The sequence below is a fragment of the Podarcis vaucheri genome (genome assembly GCF_965113315.1).
Source record: "Podarcis vaucheri genome assembly, chromosome: 10".
NCBI classification, from domain to species: domain Eukaryota; kingdom Metazoa; phylum Chordata; class Lepidosauria; order Squamata; family Lacertidae; genus Podarcis; species Podarcis vaucheri.
Window position 1 is genome coordinate 73435856 of NC_138748.1, and position 14401 is coordinate 73450256.

Consider the following 14401-nt stretch of genomic DNA (forward strand, 5'->3'; position numbering starts at 1 on the left):
ATTTCCCTATGGGCTTGCATCGCGGGGACACGGGGAGATTTTAAAATGCTGGGGGTCGGCAGCGCTTCGCTCCCGACCCCCAGCATTTTAAAACGCTGTTCCGAAGGGGGGGGCGGGGACACCTGCCCCAGCCGCCCCACTTCGGAACGCTGTTCCGAAGCGAGGAGGGGGGGCGGGGACACCTGCCCCAGCCGCCCCACTTCGGAACGCTGTTCCGAAGCGAGGAGGGGGGGCGGGGACACCTGCCCCAGCCGCCCCACTTCGGAACGCTGTTCCGAAGCGAGGAGGGGGGGCGGGGACACCTGCCCCAGCCGCCCCACTTCGGAACGCTGCTCCGAAGCGGGGCGGGGGGCGGGAACAGCTTCTGAAGGCGGGCAGGGGGCGAAAGTCTTTGTCCCCCCTGCCTGCCTTCCCAGGGGCTTTTTAATCGCCCCGGACAGCGGAGAAGTCCTCCGCTGTCCCAGGGTTTTTTAAAATGCTGGGGGTGGGAAGAAAAGCCCTTGTCCCCCCCCCCAGACTGTCCCCGGACCTGGTCTGAAGGCGGTTTCCCTAGGAACGCATTAATTGATTTTCAATGCATTCCTATGGGAAACCGTGCATCGCAAGACGAAAAAACCGCAAGACGAAGAGACTTGCGGAACGAATTAATTTCGTCTTGCGAGGCACCACTGTACCTGACATTCAGAAGACATCTGAAGGCAGATCTGTTCAGGGAAGTTTTTAATGTGTGACATTTTAGTTTATTTTTGGTGTTTGTTGGAAGCCACCCAGAGTGGCTGGGGAAACCCAGCCAGATGGGCGGGGTACAAATATATTATTGTTGTTGTGTCTGGTACCCGCTGGGACTGGGAAGGGACAGATACACTGGGCAAGAGATTTGGGGTATAATATACAGCTTTCATCACGTGAGAAATTATGGAGAGACAATTTGAAATTTACGGCATGTTGTACGTTGAAAGGAAATGATATGAAAATGATGTACCATTGGTATTTAACTCCCAGTAAATTAGCAAAAATGAAGAAGACAGGTACAAATATCTGTTGGAAATGTAAAGAAAAGGAAGGCACCTTCTATCATATGTGGTGGATGTGCAAGGTAATAAAAGCGTTCTGGGAAATGATATATATTGAATCGAAAAAAAATGTTTCAAATAACTTTTACAAAAAAAACCCAGAAGCTTTCTTATTAGGAATTTGAGATGCCGAAATCCCAAGGGAACAGAAAAGATTGTTTATGTATGCAACCACAGCTGCACAGATTATATTGGCCCAGAGATGGAAAGAAGACAAAATCCCTACCAGAGAAGAATGGCAGATCAAATTGTTGGACTATGCCAAAATGGCAAAAATGACTGGAAAAATCAGAAATCAGGGAGACCAAAATTTTAATAAGGAATGGGGTGAACTTATAATTGACCTGGGAGACCAATGTAAACAGTTAAAATTGTTAGCGGGATTGCAGTAACACTTGTAATGTAAGAGGAACTATGGATACAATGGAGATGTTAAAAAAAATGTGGATTTTTATAAGAAGATGCAGTAGAAAAGGTTTAACAATGGGACCCGGGGAAGAGGGAAGTATTGAGATTTGTGGGAATCTTGTACTTATGGAAGGTGTTGTGGTATGACTGTAAATTTTAATATGTAAAATGAAATAGACAAATTTGGAGCGGGGGGAGGGATGGAGCCACTCCACAATGAGGAATGATTGCAGGGTTTGGGACTCTTCAGTTTAGGGAAATGGAGAGGAAGAGGCAACACGATAGAAGATCATAAAATTATGCATGACAGAGATGAAGTTTTTCTTCCTCTCTCATAAGACCAGAGCTTATGGACAACCATCACAGCTGACTGTTGGAAGATTCAGGGTGGATAGAATAATAGAGTCATAAAATTGTTGACTTGGAATGGACACCAAGGGTCATCTAGTCCAATCCCCTGCAATGCAGGAATCTCAAGTAGATCATACATGACGGGTGGCCACCCAACCTCTTCTTAAAAGCTCCAAGGAAGGAGAGTCCACCACCTCTTGTGGAAGTTCATTCCAGTGTGAAACAGCCATTATCCTCAGAAAGTTCTTCCTGAAGTTTAGTTGCAAACTCCTTTCTCATAATTTGAAGCCCTTGGTTTGGGTCCTACCCTCCTGAGTAGGAGAAAACAGGCTTGTTCCAGCCTCACAGAGCGCATATTTAACCTATGGAACTCCCTCCCACAGGGGACAGAGATGACCACTGATCTAGGTGGCTTTGACAGGGGATCAGACAAATTGATGGAGGAGGAGAGAGCTATCCAAGGCTACGCTCTGCCACCACAGTCAAAGGTGCTCTTGCACTTTAATCCTGCTTGCTGGTTTCCCAGGCCATAGCAACAGTCTGGAGCTCTCAAAGGCTCTCAGGGCTTATCTATGTACACTTCCCCTTGTGCCCTGCTTTCCCCCAGGAAAATCCCGCTCTCTAGTGCTTGATAGGAGCAAATAGCAATTCAGGTTTTCTCCAGATTGACGTAGCAAAAAATCCATGCCTAGAAAGTGCGGGTCAAGCAGAGAAATGCTTGGACCAGTGCTTTCTAGGAACAGAAGAAGCGGAAGCGTGGGCGAGCCCTCCATTTCTCTCTCCTGCCCAGGAAGCATCATCACCCCCCAAGTGCAGATAAAATAAAAAAATTCCTTCCAGTGGCACCTTAAAGACCAACCAAGTTAGTTCTTGGTATGAGCTTTCGTGTGCATGCACACTTCCTCAGATACACTGAAACAGAAGTTGCCAGATCCTTCTATATAGTGAGAAGGTGGGGAGGGGTATTACTCAGAAGGGTGGTGGGAATGGGAGATTGGCAGATAGCTGAGATGAGCCTGTTGACGACTCTTAACGACTGCAATAGGTCTTACAGGAAAAGGCAAGGGGTGAGAAGGTGAAAAATGGCTTAGTCAGGTATAATGAGATAAGAATCCAATGTCTTTGTTCAGACCAGTGCAGATGTTTAGCTGTTTCCACTCGGACAACAAGGGAGAGCGAGAATGTAAATGCGGATTGTCGGGATACCATCAGTCTCTGGAGCTTCAAGAAGCAAAGGCCCCCCTTGGGGAAGTGGGAGGGAGAGGGGTTGTGCCTGCTGCCTAGGCTTGGCAATGCTGTCTTGGAACGGAAAGAGCCATCGTAGTTCGGCATGCGGAAGGTCCCAGTTTCAGCCCCTGCTAGGAGGAATCCCTGGAGTACTGCTGTCTGCTAGCCAGTGTAGACGGCATTGACCTATACGGAGCACAGTTCTGGCCTAGGAGAAGGCGGCTCCTTCTTCCCCTAGGTTTCCACATGGCCTTCTTCTCTGCTTCAAATTGTTTGCCATTGATGAGACTGATCCTATTTGTTTGTATGTGAATGCTCTCCTCCATGCGCAGAGAGTCACAGCTGAAGGGAGATGAGAGGGAGAAGGAGGAGGATGGAGTGGGGACCCCAGAGACTCCACAGAGGGTTCATGGTGCGCATGAATGGTATGGAGGCTTTAGAGCTGGAGAAACCAAGAAAAACAGCTTCAGCTCCTAAGGCAAAAAGCCCCTTGGCAGGACTCACAAGGTACAGCTAGGCCCAGAATTGGGCAGTCTTTGTTCATCACAGGCACCCATCAGACCCTCTTCAGAACCCACATTGTGCTTAAAATGGCCCAGATAATCATAGTTACAGGTAGGTAGCCGTGTTGGTCTGCCATAGTCAAAGCAAAATTAAATAAATAAAACAAAACAAAAAATTTCCATCCAGTGGCACCTTAGAGACCAACTAAGTTTGTTCTTGGTATGAGCTTTGGTGTGCATGCACACTTCTTCAGATACACTGAAACAGAAGTCACCAGACCCTTATAGATAGTGAAGCATGGGAAGTCCCAACAAAAAACATTCTAATTTGGCAGAATATTTGGACTACATGATATGTATTTGTATAATTTGGAATATTCAGTGTGATTTGATTGGATTGTTAAAATGGAAAATTTAATAAAAAATATTTTTTTTAAAAAAAAGATAGTGAGAAGGTGGGGAGGGGTATTACTCAGAAAGGTGGTGGGAATGGGTGATTGGCGGATAGGTGGGGTAAACCTGTTGACTGTTAACAACTGCAATTGGTCTTACAGGAAAAAGCAAGGGGTGAGATGGCCAAAAATAGCTTTATCATGTATAATGATATAAGAATCCAATGTCTCTATTCAGACCAGGTCTCTCCATGGTTTTAAGTTTGGTAATAAGTTGCAATTCAGCAACTTCTCTTTCCAGTCTATTTCTGAAATTCTTTTGTAATAAGACAGCTGCTTTGAGATCTTGTATAGAATGCCCTGGGAGACTGGAGTCTTCTCCTACTGGTTTCTCATCATCACCCTGCAGTTCTCGCGATGACCCTGCAAGGCAGGCCACTGTCATCATCCCATGCACACAGGAGGCTCTGAGAAAGGAGGGGGGCTGCTCTAAAGCCACCCACTGCTAAAGAAGCGAGATTCGAATTGGGGGCAACCTCTTAGTCATGATGCTACTCTGGCAGCTGGCTGCTCAGTTTCCCCCAATGGAACTGGGTTCTTGGGAGGAGACAACTTTTATGGAGAAGTCCTGATCAAGGGAAGCCACAGAACGGTGAGAGTTCTGGTAGCACAAGGATGGAAGACTGAAGAAACCCCAACTAAAGAATCACGGCAAGAAAAATGGATGGACTACGCAGAACTGGCAAAATTGGCATAGAAACTACGAAATAAGGATAACTGTGACTTTAAGAATGAATGGGAACCTTTCACAAAGTATTTGAAGACGCAACAAAGCGAACTGGACTCCTTGGCAGGTTTTGAATGAACATTCACAATTTTTTTACTGATAATAATTAGCTAAACAGTTGGAGGAGCTATACAACTCTGTAACATGCAGAAAATAGCATTATTGGAGAAACCAAAGACTGGAACTGAGGGAAGTCGGGGGGTGGGGGGATGGGTTTTATGGGGGGAGGGGGAGGGAGGAAAAATGGGGGGGTTATATGTTTTTGGGAAATATGTTTTGTTATAACTTTGAATAAAAAAAATATTTTTTTTTAAAAAAAGGGAAGCCACAAAACCGTTCTCTTCTGCCTTGGTCAGGCCACACTGGGGGTCCGATGTCTGGTTCTTGTCACCATAGTTTTAGAAGGATATTGACAAGCAGGAAGGTGGGCAGAGGAGGGGAACCAAGACCATAAAGGGGTCTTGTGAGGAAGGGTGGAGGAAGCTGGGCACGTTTGGCCTGGAGAAGTCTGAGAGGTGGGCACCTTCCAATTATCACAAGGGATCTTCCATGGAAGATGGAACAAGCTTGTTTTCTGCTGCTAAAAATGGTAGGACCCAAGCCAATGGATTCAAAGGAAGAACTTTATGACGGTAAGAGTGGTCGACAGTGGAACAGACTCCCTCAGGAAGTAGCGGTCTCTCCTTCCTTGGAGGTTTTCCAACAGAGCTTGGATGGCCGTTTGTCAGAGATTCTTTAGCAGGAATTCCTACATTGCAAAGGGTTGGACCAGATAACGCAAAGGTTATATGACCCTAGGTGACCTCTCCACCTCCCAGGAGCTTTGGGGATATCAATGTAGGCTACAGACCTTCAAATCAGGGGCATATCATCTTTGGCCCAGAAGCTGTGCTCCGAGTCAAGGCCCATCATAAATATGCAAAGCACAGATACATACATTTGCTTTCTTTTGAATAATTTATTGTATTTTCGTGATTCGGCTTTCCAAAGAAATATGTGTTTGGGGGCACGGTTGAGCCAAATGGATGAGCGGAGGGCAAAAGGATTCTCTCCGGGCTACTGAGGGCCTGTTCCTTGAAGGCAACAAGCACAGCAAGAGGCAGGTGCACAGCTATGGGAATCGCCCCAAACGGAGACACAGAGGTAGAATCATAGAATCCTAGAGTTGGAAGAGACCACAAGGGCCATCGAGTACAACCCCCTGCCAAGCAGGAAACACCATCAGAGCACTCCTGACATATGGTTGTCAAGCCTCTTGAGAAATAGCTTTGCTCCCCACTGTCAGAGATGCCATCCCTAGAAGAGATGGTTGGCTTTACCACTCGTGTTTGGATCCAACGATATGAAAATGCAAGCAAAGAGAAATTGTATCTGTCCTCTTATTGTTCGGAAACGCCAGCGCCCATCCTCTTGCTTTCGTTCAAGGTGTGTGTGTGGCTTTCCTCTTTGGGGGGAGAGGCTCCTGCAAGCCACTGGACCCCAAGACCACTCCACCCTGGCAAAGTGGGGGGCACTTGTTTGCTTGCTGACCCCTTAGGCAAGCCACTCTCTGCAGGCACAGCAGGGCTGGGAAAACCCGCTTGGCTTTTCTGGAAAGGAAAGCTCAGGATCGCAAGGACACAGAGATGCTACAGCAATACTCATTCCCCCCCCAAAAAAAAAATCAGGCAAAAGGCACTTCTCTTGAGATGCTTGTCTTTGCCCTCCTGCCCACCCCATAGGGCAAAGCCCACCCCCCAGCGGCTCATGTTTCCTTGCACATATTGACAAGACCACCTTGAAGGAGCGTCTCCACCCCCAGCGTTCTGCCCAGATGCTGAGGTCCAGCATCAAGGGCCTTCTAGCGGTTCCCTCACTGCGAGAAGTGAGGTTACAGGGAAGCAGGCAGTGGGCCTTCTCAGTAGTGGCACCCACCCTGTGGAACGCCCTCCCACCAGATGTCAAAGAGAAAAACAACTACCTGACATTCAGAAGACATCTGAAGGCAGCTCTGCTCAGGGAAGTTTCTACTGTGTGACATTTTAGTGCATTTTTGGTCTTTGTTGGAAGCTGCCCAGAGTGGCTGGAGAAACCCAGCCAGATGGGCGGGGTACAAATAATAAATTATTATTATTATTATTATTATTATTATTATTATTATTATTCCCATCATCACCTGGGTGGTTGGGTGTCTCCTATCACTAGGACCAAGATGGTTGTGGTCTCCCTCAGGACACCCAAGCTGTTGAGATGTCATCCAGGCATGATGGGAATTTTGCACACTTGGACCTTGCACTGGTTCGCCGTTGCAAGTCAGAAAACGGGCCCCCACAGCACCCCGCAACCTGTGGCAGAGGCCAGGGAAGGGCACCATTGCGTGAGCTGGGATCTCCAGCAGCGCTAGCACCAAGGCTCAGGGAGACATCTCCGGCAAGAGCTGGAGGTTCTCTCCCCACACTTGGGAGGGCAGAAAGCAACTCCTGGCTCCAGACAGCTGCTCCTTCCTTCCCTGCTGAACCGCCTGGTGGTGCAGTGGTTAAGAGTTCTGGACTAGGACCTGAGAGGTAAAGGCAAAGGGACCCCTGACCATTAGGTCCAGTCGTGACCAACTCTGAGGTTGCGGCGCTCATCTCGCTTTACTGGCCGAGGGAGCCGGCGTACAGCTTCAGGGTCATGTGGCCAGCAGGACTAAGCCGCTTCTGGCAAACCAGAGCAGCGCACGGAAACGCCATTTACCTTCCCACCAGAGTGGTACCTATTTATCTACTTGCACTTTGACGTGCTTTCGAACTGCTAGGTTGGCAGGAGCTGGGATAGAGCAACGGGAGCTCACTCTGTCGCGGGGATTCGAACCGCCGACCTTCTGATCGACAAGCCCTAGGCTCTGTGGTTTAACCCACAGCGCCACCCGCGTCCCTCTCAGGACCTGAGAGACCAGGGTTCAGATCCCACACTCAGCCATCATGATGCTCACACCGGATGGCCGTGGACCAGTCATTGCCTTCTCCCTGGCAGGGCTACCTCACAGGTTGTTGTGAGGATAAAATGGAGCCTTGAGCTCTTTGGAGCAATGGAAGCAAATGGGATATATATATATATGTATGTATGTATGTATATGTATATGTATATGTATGTATATGTGTGTGTGTGTGTATTCCCCCAAGGGGGTGGTCCTGGTGGGCTTCTCGCATGTTACAAAGGGAGCCTGCAAATGAATGTAAGGGAGGGGGGGGTAGGGCAGAATCGCTAACACAGCTTTGGGAAGAAGCTCCCTCTACGTGAAGGGCTGGGGAATAGCAGAGAGGAGGCTGCCCCCTCCTCCTTTTTCCTGCCAGCCGTAAACCCACCCAGGGGGTGTCCTGATTCCTTTGCATCTGGAGTGGAAGGAATCGCTTGGCAGTCTCCCCAAATCACACACCGACATCCCTCTTGGTCCCCACCCCAAAGCCCAGACTTCAGTCTCCCTGGGTATGCCCCCACCTCCCCCAAAAACCCCACCCCCACTCCCAGGAACAAATTTCCCCAGACCGAGAGTGCTCTCTCTCTCTCCCATTCCAGACACAAAGCCCTCTTCCAGCGGGAATCTAGCTGACTCCCCCCCCCCCTGGCAAAGAAGTCACAGCTTGTGGGGGGGGGAGGAGAAGTGCTTTCCAATTCCTGGCAATGTGCATGTGGGTCACGGCAACCCGCCCCCTCCAAGAGAGGAGCAGGGGAGCCCTCTTGGCGGAGGAGAGCTGCACCCAAGGGGAAGGTATTTGGGAGAAAGGAGCATTCCTCAGGGAGAGGTGCACCCCTTTGCTGTGGGGTGCCCGTTTTGGGGAGGAGAGGCACCGTGGCATGCAGGAGGAGAGGGCACAACCTGTGCCACACAGCCACACACACAAAGGATCCCCTGCGCTCTCCGGCATCCAAAGGGGGCACCATCTTTGTGTCTCTCACACACCCTTTCCCGGAGATACGCTGCCACAAGACCCTGCCGGCGGGCAGGACCCAGTGCCAGGAAGCCCTGCCATCACCTGGGGCCAGCTCCATGCCACTCCCATCATGCACCCAGCCCTCTCCCTGTCCTCCCACCGCCGCCCCCCAGTCCGCCGGGTCTTACCTTTGGCGCCCCGGAGGACGAAGCCAAAGCCCTCATGCTCCCTCTTTTGCAGGACGGCCGCCTTCTCCTCGATGATGTAGTCACTGGGCAGGAAAGAGCACAAGAAAATGAAGCCGGGGGGAGCCGTCAGCACCATCGCGCCCTGCCTTCGAGGGGGGGCCTCTTCCCAGCCAGGCGCTCATCGCAGGCAGGAGCCCGTCAGGCGGGGAGGCGGGCAGAGGCTCTCGCCCTCCCGCTCTCCCCGGGCAAAGGAGACTCCTTCCTTCCCCTCCCTGCTTCGGAGGGGGGGCGCCGGGCCCTCCCCCCTCCCCCCACCCCCGCTCAGTCACCTGCATGTGGATGCAGAGCGCTTACTGATCCCGTGCGCGCGAGGGGGGCTTTCCTTTCAACGGAGCCGCCTTAGCTTTGGGGTGGGGGCGGGCAAGAAGCCTCCCTTCGCAAAGAGACTCTCTCTCTCTCTCTCTCTCTCTCTCTCTCTCTCTCCCCAACTAGGAGGGGGACCCAAAGGGAGAGGGAGGGAAGGTGCCCAGCGGTTGCGTGTTCGTGTGCATGTGGGGTGCAAAGGGGGGGGGAGTGTGCACCCGGAGAGGGCGACTGTGGAGTTTCTTTCTGCTGTCACTCTCACCTTCTCCTAAAACTCCCCTCTGTTGCTAAGTAACTGTCTGTCATTAAAAAGAGAGAGAGGGGAGAGGGAAGGGGGGTGAGGCAGAGCTGTGCTCCACTGCCTTGCTTTTAACAAAGCTGATGCTATTTCTCAATGGAAGAAAGAGAGGGAGGGAGGGAGGGAGGGAGGAGAGAGCGCAGGCAAATCCAGCATTTTGGGGAAGGGGGCCAGTATGGTGGTTGGTGGTGGGGAGAGGGGAGAAGAAAGCCCCCCTGCCTGAGACAGAGCCCAGCGTGAAAGGCTGCTGTGCAAACCCTCCCTTCTCCACCTGGTCAAAGGATTCACCGGGAGGTTGCCATGCGTGGCTCTCACACATGAGGTGTGCTGGCAGGTGCCATGCTTTCTCACTCACTCACTCACTCACTCACTCACTCACTCACTCACTCATGCATGCACACTGCAGCAGAGACACACGCCCAATACCCACCCACATTCTTGCACGCACCAGCCGCCCCCCCCCACGGTCTCTCTGCCTGCCAGGGTTCTCTGCCTGCCACACTCAGCTCAGGCACACACCCTCGGGTGGAAGCGCTGCTGCGGCCGGGGACCTGCGTGCTGCTGCCCTCTCCAGGGCTGTGCGAGTGGCACAGGGGTTCAAAGGGCCACCTGTGAACCAGGTGTGGGAAGGAGGTAGACAGACAGGGAAGGATGGGAGACTTCCGAGTGGTTTGCAATCAGATGGCAAAAAGGGTTCCTGGGGAGCAGTGAAGTGGCTTTTGACACCTAAAACTGGGCCGCTGGGACACAGAAAGCTAGCCAGGGGGAAAGAACCCACTTTGGTGCTGAAAATGAATTTTGGGTCTCAGGATGTGCTCAGAGACACACCTCGCCTTTTAATTCTAGCTCTAACGTTTTCAGCAGAGACATCACCTTGCCAACAAAGGCCCGTATAGTTAAACTATGGTTTTCCCAGTAGTGATGTATGGAAGTGAGAGCTGGACCATAAAGAAGGCTGATCTCCGAAGTATTGATGCTTTTGAATTATGGTGCTGGAGGAGACTCTTGAGAGTCCCATGGACTGCAAGAAGAACAAACATCTCCATTCTGAAGGAAATCAGCCCTGAGTGCTCACTGGAAGGACAGATCCTGAAGCTGAGGCTCCAAGACTTTGGCCACCTCATGAGAAGAGAAGACTCCCTGGAAAAGACCCTGATGTTGGGAAAGATGGAGGACACAAGGAGAAGGGGATGACAGAGGACGAGATGGTGGGACAGTGTTCTCGAAGAGACCAGCATGAGTCTGACCAAACTGCGGGAGGCAGTGGAAGACAGGAGTGCCTGGCGTGCTCTGGTCCAGGGCGTCACGAAGAGTTGGACACGACTAAACGATTAAACAACAAAACATTTTCAGCGCTTGGTTCCAAGTGGCAGATCTTGGAGTTCCAGTAAAAAGGAAAGTAGACCTGAAAAGGCTGAAGTGTGCCAGTTTTTCCCTGACCCCCCGGGTAAAGTTTGTTTGTTTGGGTTGGGATGAGTCTCTGTGGAAGAAAACCCAGCCTCCGTGCTGTGGTCAGGGGGCAAAGGTTCATTCAAACCCCTGTTTATCAAGACAAGGCAATTTTTCTGGAGAAGAGCCCCACCAGCCAGACTCTCTTGAAGCCGACGGATAAGCTGTTCTGTCTACAGACAGAACTTGCCAGCTTTTATAGGGATGACAAAGTTATTGCAACGTGGTTAATAAGCGACCACAATAAACTAGCTTTGCAGGAAAAACACAGGAAAACAGAAATGCTGGTCAAAAAACCTCAGGTATTCTATACTTCCTCCAGTCTTTCTCCCATCTCCCTGCTGGCTCCTTTTTGCACTCTAAAAGAGGTAAGGTAAAGGTAAAGGACCCCTGGATGGTTAAGTCCAGTAAAAGGCGACTATGGGGATGCAATGCTCATCTTGCTTTCAGGCCGAGGGAGCCGGCGTTTGTCCACAGTTTTCTGGGTCATGTGACCAGCAGCATTAAACAGCTTCTGGCGCAACGGGACACCATGATGGAAACCAGAGCACACGGAAACACTGTTTACCTTCCCGCCACAGCAGTACCTATTTATCTACTTCATGATTTAGCAACCTTTTTCAGTCCACCATCCCTCAGACCATGTGGTGGGCTGGACTATATTTTTTTTTTTGGGGGGGGGTTTGAAAGAATTCCTATGCCCCACAAATAACCCAGAGATGCATTTTAAATAAAAGGACACAGTCTACTCATGTAAAAACACACTGATTCCTGGACCATCCGTGGGCCGGATTTAGAAGGCGATTGGGCCGGATCTGGCCCACAGGCCTTAGTTTGCCTACCCCTGATCTACTTGCACTGGTGTGCTTTCAAACTGCTAGGGTGGCAGGAGCTGGGACAGACCAACAGGAGCTCACCCCGTCATGGGGATTCGAACCGCCGACCTTCTGATCAGCAAGCCCAAGAGGCTCAGTGGTTTAGACCACAGCACCACCCGTGTCCCTTCTAAAAGAGACAGGGCCTTAGGACAGGAACAAACTCGGGCCTATTGCAGCCCAAGGTCTTCGCAGACCCAAGACCCCTCCATTCTCCTTCCACAGTCCTTGGCCAAGCCAGCAGTCACCTCTGAGCCTTGCAAGACTCCTAAGGGCGATCCATTCATTTCTCTTGTTTTCTTCAAATCTTCGGCCTTTAGGGCAACCTGATCAGAGGCCGACCAGATGCCCCACAGCAAAACCAGCAAGCAGGATTTCTGTACAAGACCCCTCTTCCCAACCTGTGGTTTCCAGCAACTGATACCAGTTGCTGCCTCTGATTGGGCTGGTAGCCATTGATAGCCCTCTCCCTCCTCCAGGAATTTGCCTAATACTCTTTCAAAGCCATCCAAGTTTGTGGCCATCACTGCCTCCTGTGGCAGGGAGTTCCATAGTTTAACATGTGCTGCGTAAAGAAAGACTCTTTAAAATCTGTCCTGAATTTTCCAACATTCAGGTTCCCTGGATGATACTATTGGGATATTATTGGGAAAGCGTAATGCTGGTGGTCAACAAAAGAGGTTCAACAACTGGGAAACACTGGCCTGCGAGCGCCCCAGTTGGAGAACAGCCTTGACCAAAGGTGTCAGGGGCTTTGAAGACACTCAAACTCAGGACGCAAGGGAGAAACGTGCTAAGAGGAAGGCATGCTTGGCAAATCCTCACCGGGATCAATTCCCGCCTGGAAACCAATGTCCCCACTGTGGAAGGATGTGTGGATCCAGAATTGGCCTCCACAGTCACTTACGGACTCACTGTTAAGACTGTGTTCATGGAAGATACTTGGCTACAAGTGAACGCCAAAGAAGAAGACTATTGGGTTCCAATATTATGAGAAAGAGAAGGTGGGTCTCTCTCTCCTTTTTCTGCATGCCATGTATACTTTTATAAATTTCTATCATGTTGCCCCTTACTCACCTTTTCCCTAATGCTGCAACCTTTCCCTCTACCCCCTTGATAATTTTGCTTGCCCTTTTCCAACTTTGCAATATCCTTTTTGGGCAGAGGCAACCAGAACGGTACACAGTCCATTCAAGAGAAAGCATGTGCCTCCTGTCTGCACTTTCCGGAAGCAACTGAAATTATTTTTGTTCCCTTTTCACAGCTGGGTAAATGGGTCTTTGCTACGAGCGCCTATTCTGCATGGTTTCAGTTTTGCTGAATAGCAATAACAACAGCAATACTATTCAGAAGGCACATTGACTCCCAATACGATTCCAAGCACAATTCAAAGTGTCGGTGCTGACCTTGAAAGCCCTAAACGGCCTCGGCCCTGTATACCTGAAGGAGTGTCTCCACCCCCATCATTCAGCCCATATGCAGAGGTCCAGCTCCGAGAGCCTTCTGGCGGTTCCCTCCCTGTGAGAAGTGAGGTTACAGGGAACCAGGCAGAGGGCCTTCTCGGTAGTGGCACCCGCCCTGTGGAACGCCCTCCCATCAGATATCAAGGAAATAAACAACTACCTGACTTTTAGAAGACATCTGAAGGCAGGGAAGCTTTTAATGACTGATGTTTTAATGTATTTTTAACCTCCTGTTGGAAGCTGCCCAGAGTGGCTGTGGAAACCCAGCCATATAGGTGGGGTACAAATTATTATTATTATTATTATTATTATTATTATTATTATTATTATTATTATTAATTCCCAAGTCAGTTAACAATAAAAAAGAACCTGTTCACCTTTTCCTGTATCCCTACATCACTACAGAGAGATGATCCACATTAAGCTGTGAAGCTTGCATTGCAGGGGGTTGGGCTGGATGACCTCTGGGGGTCCCTGACAACTTTACAACTCTGTGATTCTATACCCATCCCTGCTGGAAAAAGAAAAAGAGAGTGCAGGGGTCAAGGGCAGTGACCCTCTAATGATCCCGAACCAAATGAAATTTCCCCATAACCAAGCCCAACCTTCCCCAACCAGATGTCTTCCAGATGTTCTGGACCACAAATGCTCACCGCTGGCCGAGGCTAATGATGGGAGCTGTGGTCCAGAAGATCTGGGAGGTCCCAGGTGGGATGGAGGGTTTGATGCTTGGATCCTGCCCTTCCGCTCTTGCTAGAACAGGCAGATCACCCCACAGCTGCCTTCAACTCCAGCCTCAGTTGACTTGACTTTTTTTTTGGGGGGGGGGGAAATGCTAGTCTACGCTGACATATCGGTTGCCGTGGAAACCACGCCAGAGCACTTCAAGGATCAGAGAAGCAGAGGGAGAAGAGGAAATTGACAAAGGAGGAGCCTGTGGAGGAAGGAAGAGGCGCTGCTCTCAAACGGAGGAATGTAGCAAGCGCCTTCATCTAAGACTTTGCTATCTGCACAGACGGACAGCAATGGCTCTCCAGGGCTTCAGACTCAAGAAGTCTCTCCCAGCCCTGACTAGAGATGCTTTTGGGGACTGAACGGATGCCCGACCGCTGAGCTATAGCTCTTCCTCTT

General features: G+C 50.3%; 1 protein-coding gene across 11 annotated transcripts in view; it reads right to left on the bottom strand.

Moving 5' to 3' along the window:
• Positions 1 to 14401, bottom strand: part of SHANK3 (SH3 and multiple ankyrin repeat domains 3) — a 455788-nt gene that overhangs the window by 83691 nt on the left and 357696 nt on the right. For all 11 annotated transcript variants that reach the window (XR_014223665.1, XR_014223666.1, XM_082238697.1 and 8 more), the window contains one exon: positions 8823 to 8905. Coding sequence is in view for 9 of the 11 variants with exons in the window: in XM_082238697.1 (XP_082094823.1) it covers positions 8823 to 8905 (83 nt within the window). In the remaining 2 variants the exon portion in view is untranslated. The remainder of the gene's footprint in view (positions 1 to 8822; positions 8906 to 14401) is intronic.